Consider the following 19,532-nt stretch of genomic DNA (forward strand, 5'->3'; position numbering starts at 1 on the left):
AAAAAAGAAAGAGAATGATATCATCTTTGGCTAAGTAAACATTATCCTGGACAAACCACAGAATTCATCTCCTGCAGGCTCTAAAGAGCTCTTTCATTTTTGACTACCCCAGCGTTTTCTAAAAGCTTAGTCATTTATCCAGTACATGTGTGGCTTACACCTGGTTTGTAAGCATAGGCACCTACAGTCTGCCCTTTGGGAACTGCCCTGCAATCCAGCCTTGGACTGAGGAAAACCCCACACTGGTACTTTCTGGCTTGGATGAGAGTTGAGAAATCTTCTTGTCTACTTTGGGTCAAAGCAGAAACATCCTCCAAGTTGGACTAGTCACTTTACATGGCTTTGTTATTGAAAACACTGTATGCACCCAGTTTCCTGGAGACATAAGATGTGCAAAGTAAAGCTGTTCTCTTGTTGGCAAATGTTAATTTAATCATCACCATGGATACCAAACACCACCCTAGGTAGATTTTAAGAGCATGGGGTGTGCCTTCAGGGATGCGAGCAGTTTCTCTCAGTCCATTTGTAAAGTGTGCAAGTGTATGCTGCCTGACGCTGTTCATTACAGACTAAGAAAAAGAGGACCTGCTTTATGCAGTAAGAGTCATTACCTGCCCAAAATTAAATAAATAAATAAATACCCCACCCCCAAAATACTGGATGTGATATATTCGAAAGCTCCTAACAGCCCCTCTTTCCTGCCCAGATTTGGAACTCAGAGTCACAACTGTAGAGAGCACCCCATCAGCTTCACTGGGTAAAAGCTAGCAATCAGGATGGCTTTAATGCTCGGCCATGAGCTTGCTAACATAGTGTATCTCCTCAACTGCCCCCATTCCTCATATTCATAAACTGGCTAAGAAGAATAAGCCATGTAAACAGAAACTGATTTCCTTAAGGCAGAGAGAATGTAAAGTCAAATGTCCAGGGCAGGTAGGCAGGCCGTGGGGCAGTGAGGTCCACCTGGAAAATTACTTCTCTGAGGAACAGTTCGTAAAGGAGAACATCGCACTAATTCAGGGGTGCCAGTACTTCCCACGTCAGCCAACATCAACACCAGGAACCTTGCTAATCAAAATACTTGGTAGAGGAACCCTGCAATTATTGAAACAAAGTCTTCCGTGAGAGTCTAACTGAAGTTTGAGAATGGTTGTTGTTCATGAAGAATCATAGAGAACAGTTTCTAAGCCTTTTCTTATGACCGGGTCGTGACTCATTGTGTCCTACACCCATGGCAGGTGCCTGGCTGGTTACTATGGTGATCCCGTCATTGGGTCAGGAGACCACTGTCGCCCTTGCCCTTGTCCTGATGGTCCTGACAGTGGGCGCCAGTTTGCCAGGAGCTGTTATCAAGACCCTGTCACTCTCCAACTTGCATGTGTGTGCGATCCTGGATACATTGGTAAGTCATGCACTTAAGAAGCAAAGAGTCAGGGGAAGATGTGTCTTTGAGATCATTGATAGTGAGAAAAAGATGAAGAGCAAACCAGTTAAATTCACATTTACAGTCATTCATTAAAACTTAAGGGACTCAGGACGATCCTGCCCTTTACCTAGTAGCACATGGGGGCAGTTTGTCCTTGGATGTGGAAGATAATGGAGTTAAAGCATCAGGATTGCCAGCATTTGAACCCATGACTGCCCTCAAGAATAATTTCTCACTTTTAAATACAAGTAAAATTAATTTCCTTTTTAAATTTTTCTTCTTATAACCTGACCTCTAGCAAGTGTCTGGAAGCTACGAGGTGGCCCCATGGTAGGCTAAAGAAAAGATCATATGGAGAATTGCCAAGAACAGGAAGGGTCATAGCTAAACATGTCCTACCATGTATATCCAGTTATCTGCTAACATTCAGTGATCTCAGCCATTTGTGTGTGTGTGGGGGGGCTCCTTTATTCTAGCCATGAAGCCACTGATCAACTGCTAGATAGGCTTATGCACAGCCCAAGAAATACTTCATGCATGTATGTATGTATGTATGTATGCATGCATGTATGTATGTATGTATGTATGTGATTATTAGGGTTTCTTAGGAAACTGGCTCATCCCTAAGGAGCTCATTTGCCTGGCCGTTCACAAAGAATCGCCAATTCTTCCCTTTGTCTCTAAGGACAATGCTTGGGTTAGGATTTTAACACAGAACTACACTTACATGGTCCCGTCTTTGTTTAGCTCCTGGCCTACTCCACCCAATATGACTAGAAGCTAAGGCTCTTCTACCTGTTGGGCTGGAGCCTCTAAGGCTGTGTAGCAGTGTCGGGGAGCACAGAATACTTTTCCCTCATAGCAAGAAGCTGCTCCTCCTCGTTGAGATCACAGGCACTGGACTTGCTAAATTATGGAGTGAAAGTAATGAATCATTACTTGATTGCCCGGGACTGGAATGCAGTGGACTAGTGAGCAGGCTTTTAGACAGGGTGACCTGAAACACTTTGCTTGATTTTATCTTCTCATAGGCTCCAGATGTGATCGCTGTGCCTCTGGATTTTTTGGCAATCCCTCAGACTTTGGGGGTTCATGTCAGCCGTGTCAGTGTCACCACAACATTGACACTACGGATCCAGAAGCCTGTGACAAGGAGACCGGAAGATGCCTCAAGTGCCTGTACCACACGGAAGGGGACCATTGCCAGCTCTGCCAGCATGGGTACTACGGTGATGCTCTTCAACAAGACTGTAGAAGTAAGACGCGTATTCATTTAGCAGGCACACTACAGCGAGTCTCACCCTCCACCCCCCACCCCCTCCTCTCCTTATCAGGGTTTTGTTGTTGGAGTACTTATTTCACAGGGAGAAACGCTTGTTCAGTGAGACAAAATTTCACAGTCAACAGATGAAAGATGAGACTGAATTTTTTTTTTTAAATCTCTAAATCCTCATTCTTTGAGCAAGACATGTCTCAAGATGTGGCTCTGTGCCAGGGGAAATTGTGGCTGTCATCAAGATAAATGCCAGGCAGTAGAGTGCATGGCGCTGTGTTCTTCCCACAAGCTTGCCGACTGGGTGGGATCTTAGAGACCTGAATTCCCACTGTGGGTGGCTTGCTCCTTTCTGATTGATGTCATTGGTGGAATCCAGACTCTCTCCTCAGGCAGAGACAGAAGTAACTGCGGTAACAGCTTTCTTTCAGACCTTATTAGCTCTATCTTATCAGGAGATCAGCCGGGCTTTCTGGCTGCAAAGCCCACAGGCCTCTGTTTTTATTTATAAACGTGTGGAATGTTGGTGACTCGCAGGACTGGATTCCTTAAAGTCTTTTTAGCTGATAGGGTTTCTAGCTCCTGCTTCTGACATAATGCCATGGCTGCTTCCTGCTAGGAGTTTGAAATCACTGGGTGTCTCAATTTCTACCAGTGTGGTTTTATAATTTCCAGTTAAATTTTTATACTTTGGAATGACTCCCACTTGAGTCTGTGTGTCATGAAAACACACAAGCAAGCAAAGTAGGCTGTAGCATGTGTGACCGTTGTCACCTGCCTGGGAAGCGTCAGGTGCACGGTGTGTATCATGAGAACTTCTAAAGGAAGTTTAGTATTTTTTTTTCTTGTATGTCAACTTCAAGATCTGGAGAGGAGCTAACCTCTGTGTGCTGTGTATCCATGCGTGTGACCAGATGTGAATGAGTTTGATCGTGCTGTTCTATTTCAGAGTGTGTCTGCAATTACCTGGGCACCGTGAAGGAGCATTGTAATGGCTCTGACTGCCATTGTGACAAAGCCACTGGTCAGTGCTCGTGTCTTCCCAATGTGATCGGGCAGAACTGTGACCGGTGTGCGCCCAACACCTGGCAGCTGGCTAGCGGGACTGGCTGTGGGCCCTGTAACTGCAATGCTGCACACTCCTTTGGGCCATCCTGCAATGAGGTGAGGAGCTGTGGCCAGAGGATGCTCTGAGTGGCTCAGAGACAGCTAGCCCATCAGGTGACTCTGCCCCATTTGGAGGAAGGCCAGAGTGTAGACTGGCTTTTAGTCCCTGCTCGTTCTTCCTGGCTGAGGCAATGCTATTGTGCAGAGTCCTCACTTAACCCATTCATAGCATTTCAGTACAGCGTCCAGCCATGGGTGCAGACTCAAATGTCATTTCTTTCCCTTTTTCTGGCCCCCAAAGCAAATAGTTCTTATAGTCGCTCAGCTTGAAAGAAACTACATAGCCAATCTCAGGATTGCTGACCTAGGCTAAAAGTGACACTCGCCCAGAGTAAGATAAGCCAGGGGTGGCCTAGGATTGATGTCAATCTATGAAACTAAAAGTGAGGGTGCTGAGATCCTACTGTGCTAGAGACTCTACCAAGCCCCTGGTAAGAGAACAGCTAGAAGTGTGGGGTCCTCTCCCATCTACACTACAAGTGTCCAGGGCCCACTTCTGTCATGTAATTGGGTTGGGGCAAGTTACAACTGGCTTCTCCACTGAGACCTCCTGATAAGTCTGTATTTGGACTACAGTTTACAGGGCAGTGCCAGTGTATGCCGGGCTTTGGAGGCCGAACCTGCAGCGAGTGCCAGGAGCTCTTCTGGGGAGACCCCGATGTGGAATGCCGAGGTGAGGGGGCTAAAGCATTAGCCGCATACTAATGTTTTAGTGGGATGGGTCTTAGGTCCATAGGGGCTTTGGTTAAGTTCTATAAAGAGTAGTCAAGATGACATCACATTTGTGCTCTTTTTTTTTTTTTGGTGGTGGTGAGGGGGGCGGTCAGAATTTCTAATCTAGCCTTGTGGATAAATGTGTCTACTAAACAGAAGATGTGCTCATTCAGCCCCACACCAAAGAGGCATTTGTCTAGGTACACAAACAGGCAGGGACATGTGCACATTCTGTAGGATACACAGACACTTTTAAAAGTGATTGTCAGCAAAGTGGAGCTATATGAGCCATGCCAGCCAATTGATTTGTTTCTTTCTCTGAATGATGTACTGTGGGCAGGCTGCCTTGATCATACATGTACAGATATGGTTCCTCGAGTAAGATCAGCCAATTACACAACTCAGGCAGACTCTGGCAACAGGGTGCTAATACAGTGTTCACACCAGTGAGACTTTGACGGGGTGATGAGGAAGGGTGACACAGAGCCTTGAGTTAAGAGGATATAGTTGGGGTTCCAAGACTTTTTTTCTTTCCTTCTTTCTTTCCTTCTCTCTTTCTTTCTTTCTTTCTTTCTTTCTTCCTTTCTTTCTTTCTTTCTCTCTTTCTTTTTCAAGACAGGGTTTCTCTGTGTAGCCCTTGCTGTCCTGGAACTCACTCTGTAGACCAGGCTGGCCTCGAACTCAGAAATCTGCCTGCCTCTGCCTCCCAAGTGCTGGGATTAAAGGCGTGCACCATCACTGTCCGGCTTTTTTTTTTTTAAGGTTTATCTATTATTATATCTAAGTACACTGTAGCTGCCTTCAGACACACCAGAAGAGGGTGTTATGGATGGTTGTGAGCCCCCATCTGGTTGCTAGGATTTGAACTCAGGACCTTCAGAAAAGGTCAGCGTTCTTAATCAGTGAGCCATCTCTCCAGCCCCCAGGTCTTTCTTTTCAATGTGATTTACACCCAGATTCTCACTTAGGCTGAAAGAAAGGGGACTTTGTCATAATATCTCTGCCGGGTGCGGTGGCTTACCTGTAAATGCTAACCCTTAGGAGTCTGAAGCAGGAAAAGCCTATGTTTTAGGGCAGGCTGGTCAACATAGCAAGAACCTGTCTCAAAAAGCAAAAACAGACAGACAGCCCAACCACTAAACCCCATGAGTCATAGGATTGCTTAATTTTTATACTGTTACCATCGCTTTCACCAGGCAATTGATTTTATAAGCTGCTTAAATAATCTCCCATCCATTTCCTCCCTTTTCTTCCCTATTTTTAAGCATATCTTTTTGTAAATATTTCCTATGGTTTCTTACATGCTCCTCGGTATGTTTTTCTTGTAGGTCCTTGTTTAACTCAAAATATAAAAGAATAGCCTTTTCCTCTCTTGGATACAATAACAAGAAATATGAGGTCTCCAGTTTGTCGCTAACTGATTCAGTATCTGACAGAAGCTGGAGCCTTAGCAGCAGGAGAGGGAAAAGTGGCTGGGACCTGAACACATTGCTTCTGCTCTGAGTTTTTCAGTGAGGCTTGCAGACATCTTAGGTCACGGTCTGTTTCACACAGGGATGATGTTTAGTACACCCATCAGTAAGTGCATTTCCAGTGATAGTTCTCTAATCCAGATGTGGTTTCCTAGTAAGGTTCGACTTTCCACTTCCATTGGAAGGGCCTGAAAGTTGTAGGACCAGTCACTCTAACTTGTCACTGGATATACCTGCTCTGCCTGCTCTTCCCTCTGTATTTCCTTTTCCTCTTCAAGATAACCAGACTCATGAAGAAACTACAAAGATCATTATGCTGGGGTGGTCCCAGTGGCTGCAGTGTAGCAGGAAGGCAGGCGAATGGACTGATCCATGGCAGAGAGTGGGTTTATGGGGCCAGCTGCCTGATTTGATTTCACGCAGAGCCTCCACATTAGGAGAAGAGAGTCCTGGCTCTTCTGCCCCACACCACATGCACCTCTCGTTCAGTATGGTATCCATTTTCTGGTTCTCTAATTCTGCATTGATACACGCATCTTAAACATACATAGTTTTCAATATAATGCATATAGAGTTTGCTTCTAAAGGTTTAATCTCAGATATTTCCACATTTTCACCCTTAGATTCTCACACCTTCGGCCCAACACTAAAAAGTTTTTAGAGACTGGTAAGACCTAAATGTAGAGATTCTATTTTTCCTTGCTTCCTCCTAAACCATACCATCATTCCAGCCTCTTTCAGACGAAGGCCGGGAAGTCCTATTTCCTAAAGTATTAAGGTATAGGGTAAAAGTCCTTGACTTGCTTGTCCGCATTGGGAGTTTGGCTATGAAATGTCACACTTTCTTGAACATTAAGGCCTACGTTGTCTCTCCTCAGTCTCTGAGACTAGATGGGGAAGGAGACGGGTTTTAGAAATTTGTAGAAGGGAGAACTGAGCTTATCCCCGTGACGGCTCAGTTGCTGCCAGTACTTAGTATCCAGGAGCTGAAAATCATGTTCTAAAGAACATAGGCCCCCCTCCAGGAAGGCCTAATTTAAACAAGAGTCTGTTGGCCCCAAATGCTGTTGAGATGCTATGAAAAATGCTCAGACTTTACAAAGCCCCCAAAGAGAAGACTGGAAGTTGCAGGGTCGGGAAAGGGGACTCATTGCTAGCCCTGGGGCTATGTGTGGCCTGGGTGGCAACAAGGCTGAGGGCAGGGACAACTACAGAGTAGGAGATAGCTCAGGCTTCTGTTTATACTGGAATGTTTGACAATGGGAGGACCCCAGAGGGCAGCTAGGACAAGAAGTGCCATCTGAAGTTAGAGACCACACTCCTCTGGAATTATGTAATGAATCGCCAGATATATCTTCAGTTGAAATGGTTTGTTGAAAGGCACAAATATAGACTTTCTGCTGCTAAGAAACAGTATGCTTATAGAAGGACTTAGGTCATAACCAAGTAGTCTCCTTATGGGAAAGAAATGTACTTATGTGAAAGACAAATGCTTGGGGCCTCCAGCATACAAACGGCTGAATGTTGCTATTGTCCGGGCAGCGTGGGGCTCTTGGCCTATTGTGCCAAGTCTGAACAAGCCCAGCACTGTGCTGGGATGGAAAGTCTCATATACCCAGTGCTGAACGAGCTGGTTCAGTCACAGCCTGAAGCTTTGTTCCGTGCCCTGCAGGGGTTGGGGGTCACAGGAGGAATCTTTCTGTCCATTCATAGCTGGCAGAGGGAAGGCCACAGTGCCCCTGTAGGGCCACAGGCTCCCTGAAAGGCCAATGACTTTCTACAAAACAGAACTGTAACCTCAAGGTATAGGTGAGGGCTCGGGGTGGTGGGCTGGGTGACTCTGTGCCTCAACACCTGCCTCCCATATGGGAGGACCCGTTTCTCAAGACCTCAAAAAAAGAAAGAAAGGAAAAGGAAAGAAAAAAAAGAGAAATGCCATGCGTTCCTTGCCTACATATTCATCTTTAGAATGCCTACATTCTTTTCTCAGGGTTGAAATTTCTTCCATAGTCACTCCCCTTCCTGCTCCCTCTGCCCTTTTGAGGTGGGAATTCATGTAGTCCAGGCTGGCCTTGTATCCCCAGGTGTTGACTTCCCAAGTGCTAGAGTTGCAGGCGTACACTGTCGAGCCTAGCCTATCATCTTTTCCTGTTATTTCCATTGTGACTTAGGAACTAAGACTGCATTGGAGCTTTTAGAGAATTGTGACTTCAGTTAACAAGAAGTCCTGTATAATCCTAATAACATTAATAGACTTTTCCCCTTGACAAAATAAGCCAGTTTAAGCCGAATTAAAAGTACAAGCTCTTGGGTGGGTTCACTGGTCTCAGAAAATGAGGCCAGGGAGATTGCCCTGCAGACTGGAGAGAGAGAGATCGAGAGAGACGGAGACAGCACAGACAGAGAAGAGGAAAGCAGAGAGCGAAGAGAGAGGGGGAGGAGCGGGAGGCTCTGAGGTAGCTGATGGCACCTTTTATCCACAGCATATATCTGGCACACCTAGATGACATAAGCAGTTGCTAGGTCCCTGAGAGCAGGCCAGTGGAGTTGGTGGTGTGCTAACACAGTTAGGGGTAGGTGTCCCAGGTTTGGAGCCTAACAAGCATGTGGCCCACAGAGTGTGAGCTTTGCATTCATTTCCTGATAAGTTGTCTATGGCTCCTTTGTGCTCCTGTGCCCGTCTTGATAATCAGGACAGGCAGGACAGCCAGCAAAGCCTAACACGAGGACCCTTCACTCTCCACTTACAAGCATGTAGACCAGAGGCAGGATGGGGGCCGAATCCGTTGTCCTTCAGCTTTCGGTACAGAACTGCAGTCTTATTGCCAAGGCCAAAAAAAAGAGGAAGGGATAGGAATGTCAGAAAAATGTAAGCTGCATCTAAGAGGATGAAAGTATTCAGATTTCCTTGCTATCAAAACAGTTTTTAATATTTGGGGGTTGCTATGGCACACGTAAGTGAATGAAAAAAAGAAAAAGGAAAACGCATGACTGCTCCCAGGTGTGGTAGAGGAGAAAGTTCTTTTTAGATAAAAGGGAGAGTATAGCCAGAGGCAGAGACATCTGGGAGAGTCCATTGTGGTCATGACCCTGAGCCATGGAAGGAAAGGAAGGAAAGGGAAGAGAGAGGGAGACCAGGTGCAGCAGCCCGGAGGCCAAAGGTACAAAAGGGCAGGTAACCCAGATGGCTGGATTATGTCTGGAAGAGCCTCTGGGGGGAAGGCAGCCCGGCCCTTGGGCTGGAGAGTTCTTGGTGGAAAGTGGGGTATGCCAGCCATGTCCTGGTAACAGGTAAGAACTGAGGAATGCTGGGAGAACCTGGAGGCCAGGTCCACTTTGATATGCTATTTGTCCCAGATTTGAAACTTAATAATGAGGTCAGTGGACGACTTATAGGAAGGAGTCTGTTCAGGCCTTCTGTCATGTGACTTCTGGATAGTAAACTCATTCATTTAGTGAAGTAGGAATGTTCATGCAAAATCTCAGCAAGCAAGCCTTTGGCCTTATAGCATGGGCTGGGCCATGGTAGGAAGTTGGAGCAGCAGATAACCCATGACCTGATTTTTCACGCAACATTTCTGTGTTCAAAATCAGATTTCAGTTTCCAAACACAAAGGTGAACAGTCTTATTAGGTGTAGAGTGGAAAGTGAGTAAGTGAGACTTGATGGTATATACTTAAAATCCTAGCTCTTGGGAGGTAAAGACATGAGGCTAAAGAATTCAAGGCCATTTTTCACTACATCATGAGTTTAAAACTAGCCTTGCTGGCCAAGACCTTATCTCAAAAGGCATTCCTGCCTAAACCAAAAGCATTTAATGGGTTATTTGGGGAAAACGGGGCACATAAATTTTCAGAGTATCTTTTTAGTACTGATCACTTTTTAGATATACACATATTCTTAATTTTATGGATACAACAAATAATCTGTGCAGATGAATGTAGCCTCCTCGTCACTGCTGGCAGATCTCAGGCTCAGAGGGAAGTAGCTTGCCCAGAGCCATGCCTCTAAGGAGAGAAGCAGAGGCCAGACCCAGGGCCCTTGCTCTTGCTTGTGCCTGGCGTTCCTGTTGGCAGCTGGCATTAAAAAAGAAGAAATGACTGTCCTAGCCAGCGGGCATGAACACCAGTCAGGTCATAGTATGCCATGGGAAGCTTGAGTCATGAGGAGGTTCTATTCCCCCAGGTAGTGAGAAGTCTTAATGCCAAGTTGGTGAGAGTGGACTCTGTTCAGTGGGCAGAGGAGGTCCAGAGGAAAGTGAAGGCTGTGAGGAAGCAGGAGCCTCATATGCCTAAGCAATGGCTATGTGGGTGAATTCCCATTGTGAGCACAGTTGGCTAGTGTTTCCTCTGGGTTTCAAAGGTATTGAAGTTGGTGCAATATTGTTTGTAGATTTACAAACAATTTAAGAATCAGGACTTTTAAAAACCCTTAGTGACAGAACAAAAATATATTTAGAAATAATAAGAGAGTTGGGTTTTTGTTGTTGATGGTATTTACTAGCTTTTAATATGTACACGATTAATACTTTTTGCTTGTTTTTTTTTAATAGTGGCCAGTTGGGTTTTACACACACACACACACACACACTCCTCTCTGTCTCTGTCTGTCTGTCTGTCTCTCTCTCTCTTCCCCTCTCCCCCCCCCTCTCTCAGTTTTATTCCCAGAACATTGAAACCTTAGCCATGGCAGCAGCTCCCACCACAGGTTCTTTTGGCACATTCTCAGCACGTTAGTCTTTCTCCCCGTGATAGCAGAGAATGCTGCGGAAGTAGTTCCCAGCTTCCAAATGCACTCAACAGAGAACATGAAAGAGCATGTCATCTAAAATCTTTTGCAAAATCTGTGGAAAGCAAAAATTGCTAGATGCCATTACTTCTCTTGGTACAGAACGATACTGGTTTTGCAGGCTGCGTTGAGCATCTCTTCATAGTTCTTCAGTAATGACGGGTATGCAGTGGATCTGCTTCCAGTGAAGGCATGCATCTGTGTTTCCTTTGTGACTCAGCCCTTTGTCAAAGGAGATGTAGCTGTTAACTGGTTATGGACAAGGTCAGCACATCTGCATTAGCTACAGGCAGCAGCTGTCTGCACAGTTTAAATTATTCCAAAGTCAAGACTGTGGGCCTCTGTAGTCCTTCTAAATGTGTCTTAAACTGTTTTATCCCCCAGTACTACCCAAGAGCAAGCAGTAGACAGAGTTATTTTAAGAGTCAGACTTACAAAGCTGTCATTTGAACAGTAGCAGATCCTACCTTGAAGTGCGAAGCTCATGCACTGTCTGCCACTTAGAGGACCATATCTGCTTGTCCCTTCAAATAGGCTTTTGTTGTTGTTGTTGTTGTTGTTTTAAAGAGCAGCCAGGTCAGATGAATCATAGATAAGATCCCCTGTGATTAGTTGATGTGATATAGTCTATCTTTCATTCATCATCATCTTCCATAAATCCATCTTCAGATTTCTTTATGTCATTCTTCCTATCTGGATAAAAGGATGCCTTCTCTCTGATGTCCAGTTTGTCATAGAGTTCTGTGTACTCTTTGGGGCAGACACGAGTGTGCATGCATGGAAAAGGGGGAGTCCTCATAGCCCTTTCTCAGGAGCTGTCCATCCACCTTGGTTTTTGAGACAGGAATTCTCATTGGCCTGGAGCACACGATCAGTCTCTAGGTGCTGCCTTCTTTCTCTGCCTCCCAGTGGCTGAGTTATCACCTCTGCCATCGCTCTGGACTTTTTTTTACTGTGGGTGCTAGGGACTTAAAGTTGGGCCCTCGTGCTTATGCAGCAAGCACATTACCTAAAAGAGGCAGCACATGTTCTTTCTACATAGATGGGTGGAGGTGTCCCAAGTGCATCTCTAGCTGTTGGGACATGCCAACCAGTTTCTCTCTAATGGGAGGTAGTTGAACTCCATTTACTAGGAGGTCAGTCAACTGTTCAGACATAAAAATTCTTAATGAAACCAGAGCCTGAGATGTCAGCTGTTTGAATATAGCCAGTATTTGGTGGTGTTTGATGGTGTCTCTGGCAGTTCCTCTCTTTGTTACTTAGTTTTGGACATCTGAGAAATACCCATGACACTATTATTAGGCTGATAGTCCCCTGGCCTGGACTGTGACTTAGTCTTTCCCAGATGATATGCATCCTTGATGAGAAGCTGGACTTCTTGTAGACCAGGTGATGGCGGTAGTCATCTAGTCAGTGGGTCTCTTCCTCTGTGCTGAAGGCTCTTGATACTGTAATTTAAGCATTTTCTTCTTTATCTGCTCAGAGTTGAAGCCTCTAAGTACTTTTTTTCCAGGTGAAACGTTCTGTTGTAGCAGTTGCACTGTAACCAGCCCATCCAAAAAACATAATTCATATGGCTCCTTTAAACATGAGGTCATTTTGGTTCTTGTGTTATGTTTTACAGTTCTAGATCATTTTGAGCTTGGGAGACAACTGCATGTTACCAAGTGAAATAAACTTGTTTTTAAACCTTTAACAGTACAAGCTCTTTAGCCACACTGTTATCTGAGGGCTTCCTGTTCACTTGAAAAGCTGATAGAGACTTGGCCAGGCCTTCACCTGATTTCCCTCTCTGGGTTGTCACTACACATTTCACTACAATATCCCACCGTGAAAATGATGTAAACTGAAGCTTGGCCTTTGCCGTCCTCTGTGACTTTCATATGCTGCTTCCCCCCACCCCACCTCCCCCGCCACCTATGTGGCCCAGGCTGACCTGGAACTCAGATATCTGACTGCTGGGATTAAAGGTCTGTACCACCTCCACTGAAATCTCTTCTTAATCTTCAAAGGGAAGATAAACTCACAAAGTGACCCCAGGCATGAGATGCTTTTTTGAGGAACATAGAGAACAAATGGTATACAGATCATTCACAGCTTAAGGGACTTCTGGTTTGGTAAATCATTGCCTTCCAAAAACAGGAACAAGAGTTCTTGCTAGAAAAGTTGTGACTGGGGATTGTTCGCTTACTTTTGAAACCTGAAAGTTTAGTTCTAAAACATCAGTAGGCCAAGGAACACATATTTTACAGTCCTGAAATGTACTAGAATATGCTAAACTTTAAATTTTTGAATAAGCTATTATTGGAAAATATATCAAAATAAAACCAAGACAAATAAACACACACTCTCTCTGCCTTTATTCAGTGGAAATGTAATCAGATACGTTGGAGCAGGAGACCACCAAACACGTAGGGACAGCAGGGACAAGGGAAGTGACTGTGAAACTAGCTAGTAAAGAGAGATGGCTCAGTGGTTAAGAGCACTGACTGCTCTTCAGGAGGTCCTGAGTTCAATTCCCAGCAACTACATGGTGGCTCACAACCATCTATAATAGAATCAGATACCCTCCTCTGGTGTGTCTGAAGATAGTGACAGTATACTCATACATAAAATAAATTAAAAAAAAAAAGTTCTTGCTGTGCATCAGGTACTCTCACGAGTACATCTTCTTACAGATGTGGAAACCCTGACTCCTTTCCAGGATTTTTCCCCCTGTGTCCTAGCTTCCTTTTCTTGCCGTAGGACACAAGGGGTTTGGGGAAGACAAGGTTTATAGCCTCCACCTGTAACTGTTCTAACTGTGGTGCTGGGTTCCTTAACCTTGTGAAAGGTGATAGACTGGTAAGTGAGCAGTATAAAGCAGTGTGGCAAGTGTCAGTCAAACCCAGCCTGCAAACACCTTTGTGGGTTAAGTTAGAGATAAGAGGCTGTCAGGACTGTGGGCCCAATGGACAATGCTCCAGACAAAGCATTTAGGTGGCAAATCATAGCTACTGATGTAGAAAAAGTTGGGTTTTGTGCTTTGTCATAGAGGCACTGCTGCTTTAGCTGGCTGTTTCTCATACTGATGATGAGAAGTGCCTCCTGAATGCTTATACATGACGTTAGGAACTCATTTGGTAAAGGTTATTGAACTCCTGAGTACAAGTTAATTTTTTTTTCTTGATACCATGTGGGAAAATGGCTTAAGACAGCTGTGCCTCTTCCCTGAGAGCCTAGGGAAACGAGAGGACATGCTTATCTTACCTTCACACTTTTACCCAGAATGGACTTAAGGTTAGGGATGTGTGTTTGTTGTTCAAACTCCACAAATTCTGGGGAAAGGCAAGTGTTAATGGAAAGATGATGTGGTTCTCACCTGTGGTTCAGAATTCTAAGCAAGGGTGAGAAGCATATGTATTATAAGCAGTGTCAGCCAGCTGTTGGCCAGAAATGCTAGTTTTCCTGTGCCAGGCAGGATTTTACCTTTTGCCATTTGCCTCTGGGTAAGGTACCAACTACCTTGACTCAGTCACAGAACAAGGACCAAGTGGTTTCCAAGGTCCCCTGGGCTCACTTCTGACATTTTCCTGAGTCCGTTGCTCATACTGTGAGGGTGTTTAATCACAGTGGCAGATACAGGGTGGATTGTCTGTAGTGGGAACTTTTTAATCAGGGATCTTGAATTCTTCCTATTTCCCTGAGATTTGGTTTTCTGTTTATCTTTCTAGACACAAGGTACTTTGTTTTGTGAGCAGGTGGGCTTGATTAGTTAGGTGCCGGTCCTTTAGGATGTATCTTCTGGCAAAGGACGCAGTCAGGCTTGGAAGCAGGTGGGGTGGGGCCCAAGGTGGGCCCTGGAGATGCAGAAAACGAAATTGTTTCCTTGCTATGAGACTCTGAACAGGTCATAGAATGTCTCTACCTTGGTTTCCACTTCAGAGAAATAGTGATAACTGTTTTTCCTAGACACAGGGATGTTATGAAGATTAAATGTTACATACATGTTATACATATGCAATGCTTGCCACAATGTAAGTGGTTAGCAAGGCTTATCCACTGCCTTTTTAAATAGCTATTACTCTTACGAAAGGGTCAGTGGGTTAGCATACTAGGGCAAGCCACGTGTAGGTTCTAACAGTGATTGGGGATATTAAATGTCAGATTTTGTCACTGAAGCTTGTAATGTCTGTCAGTCAACTAGCATTTGTTTCCCTTCCAGCCTGTGACTGTGATCCCAGGGGCATTGAGACACCACAGTGTGACCAGTCCACAGGCCAGTGTGTCTGTGTGGAGGGCGTGGAGGGTCCTCGCTGTGACAAGTGTACCAGAGGGTACTCGGGGGTCTTCCCTGACTGCACACCCTGCCACCAGTGCTTTGCTCTCTGGGATGTGATCATTGGTGAGCTGACCAACAGGACCCACACATTCCTGGAGAAAGCCAAGGCTCTGAAAATCAGTGGTGTGATTGGTCCCTACCGAGAGACCGTGGACTCTGTGGAGAAGAAAGTCAATGAGATAAAAGACATCCTGGCCCAGAGCCCAGCAGGGGAACCACTGAAAAACATTGGTATTCTCTTTGAGGAGGCAGAGTAAGTAGTTAATGACCCAAAAATCACTCAGGAAGGCTTTTCAGTTTTTGAGTAGCAGAGATTTCCTGGAGTGTATGTAGGTCTGCTAGGTTTTCTAGTCTGTTACACAGGCTCTGGGCCCCTTGTTTATCAAGTGTTTTCGGTGAGCAGGGTAGAATGTGAGGCTCAGTGCTCCACTCTGCTCTGAGGCAGCAGGACTGGACTTGAGGCAGAAGATCCATAGAGTCTCAGCTTTGTCATGTGTAAGGCTTTGAATTTGAGTGGCACATTGATTCCTGGCTCTCTCTTGCCATTGACCTACAGTGTAATGCAAGGATAACCCATTTACAGAAAAATTATACCTAAAATCGCCATTTTAAGTATTGCTACTTACTTGGGAACTCCCAACACCACAAATAGGACCCTCATTCCCAAATTATTTTTCTGTTCAGCTGTTGTCTCATGAAAGGCATCATTGATAACATCATGAAATGTCTGTACAGAAATAGCTTCCTCATTGGGCTTTCTCTGGATATTCATTTCTTTAATACTGCTTATTTTTATCAGTTACAGCCCTGAAAGTACATCAGATTCTAGGTTTGCTCCCCAATCCAGTAAAAATATCAAATGTATATTAAAAATTGTTGATTTGTACATGGGTAGGCATATGCCTGCTATGGTGTTCACTTAATGGAGGACAGGACAACTTGTGAAAGTCTTTTGCGTCTACTGTGTGGCTTCTGGGGATCAAACCCAGGTCATTATCAGGCTTAGCAGCAAATAGCTTTTTAACTGCTGAGCCATCTCACTGGCTCTAGATAGATGATGATAATTTTATTATTTGTTTGTTTATTTCACTGTTTTGAAGACAGGATCGCTTTGTGTAGACCAGGCTGGCCTCCAACTCAAGAGATCGGCTTGCTTCTGCTTCCCAAGTGCTGGGATTAAAGGCGGTGCCACCACCACCAACCTAGACATTATTCTTAATTGCAGTATTTTTGAGATCTGAAAAGAAATGAAAGCCTTTTTGAATCAGTCCATTAATAAAAGTGAAACTCTGGGGAAAAAATTATCACCAGGAAAATCATTGCATATATTCAGTTCTACCAAATCCCATACCCCTTTTTAGTACCTGTTCTCTGTGTTGGGTCATTTGTGGTATCCTCCCAACTTAAGGACCATTAAATGTATGTTTGTATGTATGTATGTATGTATGTTGGGGGCCTACTGGGCTTGCAGCTGCCTACATTGAGAGCTAGTAGCCTGCACTCGCCCTTGTTCATCTTACATCAGAGGCTTAAACTACCTCTCTCTCCCACCAACCCCCAGCCTCCCCTACCCCGCCCCCCATACACACACCAGAGAACTGAGGGTTCACTGGTATTTTTCTTCAAAGTATTTGAAGAAAAGGTGTTAGCTTCGGTTGTCTCTTGTAGGAAGAAAACTGAAACACAAAGGATTATAACTGAGCTAGTCTGAAGATGGGAGGGTGAGAGATTGTGCTAGTGGAGAACCCACAAGTAAAACTTTGACAGTTTGGGCCAGTTTTAGGTAAGCTTACTTTTCTTTTGACAGGAAATTAACCAAAGATGTCACAGAAAAGATGGCTCAAGTAGAAGTGAAATTATCTGATACAGCTTCACAGAGTAACAGCACAGCTGGAGAGCTAGATGCACTGCAGGCAGAAGCAGAGAGCCTTGACAAGACCGTGAAAGAGCTGGCAGAACAACTGGAATTTATCAAAAACTCCGATATTCAGGGTGAGAACTTTTTGTGCCGAAATCTCAAACCTAAATGACCCTGTGTCTGCCCTCTTAATACTTTCTAAAACAAAAAAAAGTGTTCTAACCGTTTTAAATCTTTACTAATTGAGTCTTTGACACAAATGGGGCTTAAAGTTCTTGGTTTTCCAGTATGGGACTTGGGGACAAGACATAGTAAAGACCTACTTCATTAAAATGTGGTGTGTTTCTCACTTTAACTCCCAGGCCTTCCTTTAGCTTTTGTGACTACTAAAATATTGTTAATTCTGCGAGTCTTTTTGCATTTGAGACTACTGCTTACTTAATATTTACTCAAAAATATTTTACTTATTAATATCGCAGGCTGTATAATACCCTCCCCCAAAAGCAAAGGTGAAATATGTTAATGACACAATTTTGCAATATTCATTTTGTTTTAGTAGGTCCCTACAGCCAAAATGTACTGTGTTCTTTATGTGTATAATAATTGTTTGAATGGACCCAAGCAGATAAAGAGAAATAATCACCTGGACATCTCCAGGCTGCCTGACACCTGGATTTAGATGTTTGCCTAAAGACAGAAACAACGTGTGCACAATAGCTTGACTTCTCCTTTCACACCAGATTTTGACCAGGTGCTGATGGGACAGAAGAGATTTACTGCTCATTAAAAGGAAACTCTGCTTCCCCCACTTCCCAGATTTTTTTTTCTTGAATTCTAAAGCCTTATAGTATAAATCAAGGACAAAAGATACCAAATATGGACACTGTTTGGTGAGGAACCAGGGACGAGGAGGTTAACTGTAGGCAATTCCATTTTTCTGTCGTAGGTGCCTTGGATAGCATCACCAAGTATTTCCAGATCTCTCTCGAGGCAGAGAAGAGGGTGAACGCCTCCACCACAGACCTCAACAGCACAGTGGAGCAGTCTGCCCTCACCCGAGACAGAGTAGAAGATCTGATGTTGGAGCGAGAGTCTCAATTTAAGGAGAAGCAGGAGGAACAGGCACGCCTTCTGGATGAACTGGCCGGCAAACTGCAAAGTCTAGACCTGTCTGCTGCTGCGGAGATGGTGAGCCTTGGAGTTTGGTCTTATTATTTGTGGGTTTTCTGTTTTTGTTTTTGTTTTCTTTTTGAGGAGACAAAGAAAACAAAGACCTTCTGCCTTGCTCCAGTATTGCTGTTTGTAAGCCTGTAAGGGGTGACTCCAGTGCTCAAGGAGCTGGGCTACATTGGGTTAGGCACGATCAAGGCATGGGGAATAGAGTATGTGCTTCCCAGCCTGCTCCTGCCTCAACTGTTCCTCTGTGCATCCACTCCCCCACCTCCTGTATCAGCTGGAGAACTTCTTACTGAAACTAGAGCCTTTATATAGTATGGCCTTAAAACAGAACAAAACAAAAAAAAACCAAACAAACAAAAAACCAACTTGCTTGTTCTGCTTTGAACTGCAGCATCCAAGTGGAAGAATTCAAAATTGTTCAGGGGCAGAAAGTTTTTCCATTGGTGTTTGCTAAAATGTTCCTTTGTTCCAGTAATATTACCTGGTAAAGATTAAGGTCTGTGCTAGCCTAAAAATGCATATTAATTTCTTAGAAGCTTTTAAAAAGTAACTCTGGAGCCAGATGAAATTGAGTAGTGAGTTTAATGAAAATCAGGCAGAAGGCCAAAAGGAAGCCAAGCCAGGTTTTTCCTGCAGTTTCCTTCTTCTTTTTCATGGGAGGAAACCTGAGACAACTGAGATATACACCAACATTATCTTCTAGTTTTTCTCAGCCTAGACAAAGGAATCTTCAAGAGTCAGGTAGGTGGAAAGCCTGCAAAGACACTCAAGGCCCTAGGTACCGTAGATGGTAGCACCCAGTATTTCCAGGTCTCTCAAGGCATAGGAGGGTGAATGCCTCCACCACAGACCCCAGCAGCACCGTAGAGCAGCACCCCTCACTCCCTGTAGCAAGCTGAGCTGCTTCTCACTTAAGAACCATGGTGTACTGGAGACAGGAAAAACTCTATTAACCATTCTGTCCATCTTGCCCTCTTGCCATCAGCCCTCTTGCCCCAACATCTGCAACACAGAAACAGACAAAAGCATGTCACCTATCCTGTATTGGGATCAGTTTTTCGGACACCTGCAAGGTTTGGGGTTTGGTATTATCTTCTGCTTTCAACAGAGTGGAACTTAAGAGTGGGTGATAAATGGACGTGGAGGGGCAGCTTTGGCCTACAGATGAGCACCCTCTTTCTGCAGGCTTTTCTGTAAGACATGGCTTCTTGTTTTTTTCTCACTGTTTTTGTCTTAATTACCCTGTGATTATTTCTGTGGGTTCTCAGTTGCCATTTTCTTGTGAAGAGATTTTTTTCCCTCTTTGTCTTCCTCAGTACTTACTTCCTGTTCTT

At 44.5% G+C, this 19,532-nt stretch overlaps 1 protein-coding gene across 2 annotated transcripts in view; it reads left to right on the plus strand.

Annotated features, from left to right (window-relative positions):
* Positions 1 to 19,532, plus strand: part of Lamb1 (laminin subunit beta 1) — a 66,200-nt gene that overhangs the window by 39,722 nt on the left and 6,946 nt on the right. For both annotated transcript variants that reach the window (XM_031357365.1, XM_031357366.1), the window contains 7 exons: positions 1,239 to 1,402; positions 2,458 to 2,682; positions 3,649 to 3,863; positions 4,443 to 4,539; positions 15,045 to 15,414; positions 16,969 to 17,153; positions 17,966 to 18,207. In XM_031357365.1, coding sequence (XP_031213225.1) covers positions 1,239 to 1,402; positions 2,458 to 2,682; positions 3,649 to 3,863; positions 4,443 to 4,539; positions 15,045 to 15,414; positions 16,969 to 17,153; positions 17,966 to 18,207 — 1,498 coding nt within the window. The remainder of the gene's footprint in view (positions 1 to 1,238; positions 1,403 to 2,457; positions 2,683 to 3,648; positions 3,864 to 4,442; positions 4,540 to 15,044; positions 15,415 to 16,968; positions 17,154 to 17,965; positions 18,208 to 19,532) is intronic.

This window comes from Mastomys coucha, unplaced genomic scaffold (assembly GCF_008632895.1).
Source record: "Mastomys coucha isolate ucsf_1 unplaced genomic scaffold, UCSF_Mcou_1 pScaffold6, whole genome shotgun sequence".
Classification (NCBI taxonomy): Eukaryota; Metazoa; Chordata; class Mammalia; order Rodentia; family Muridae; genus Mastomys; species Mastomys coucha.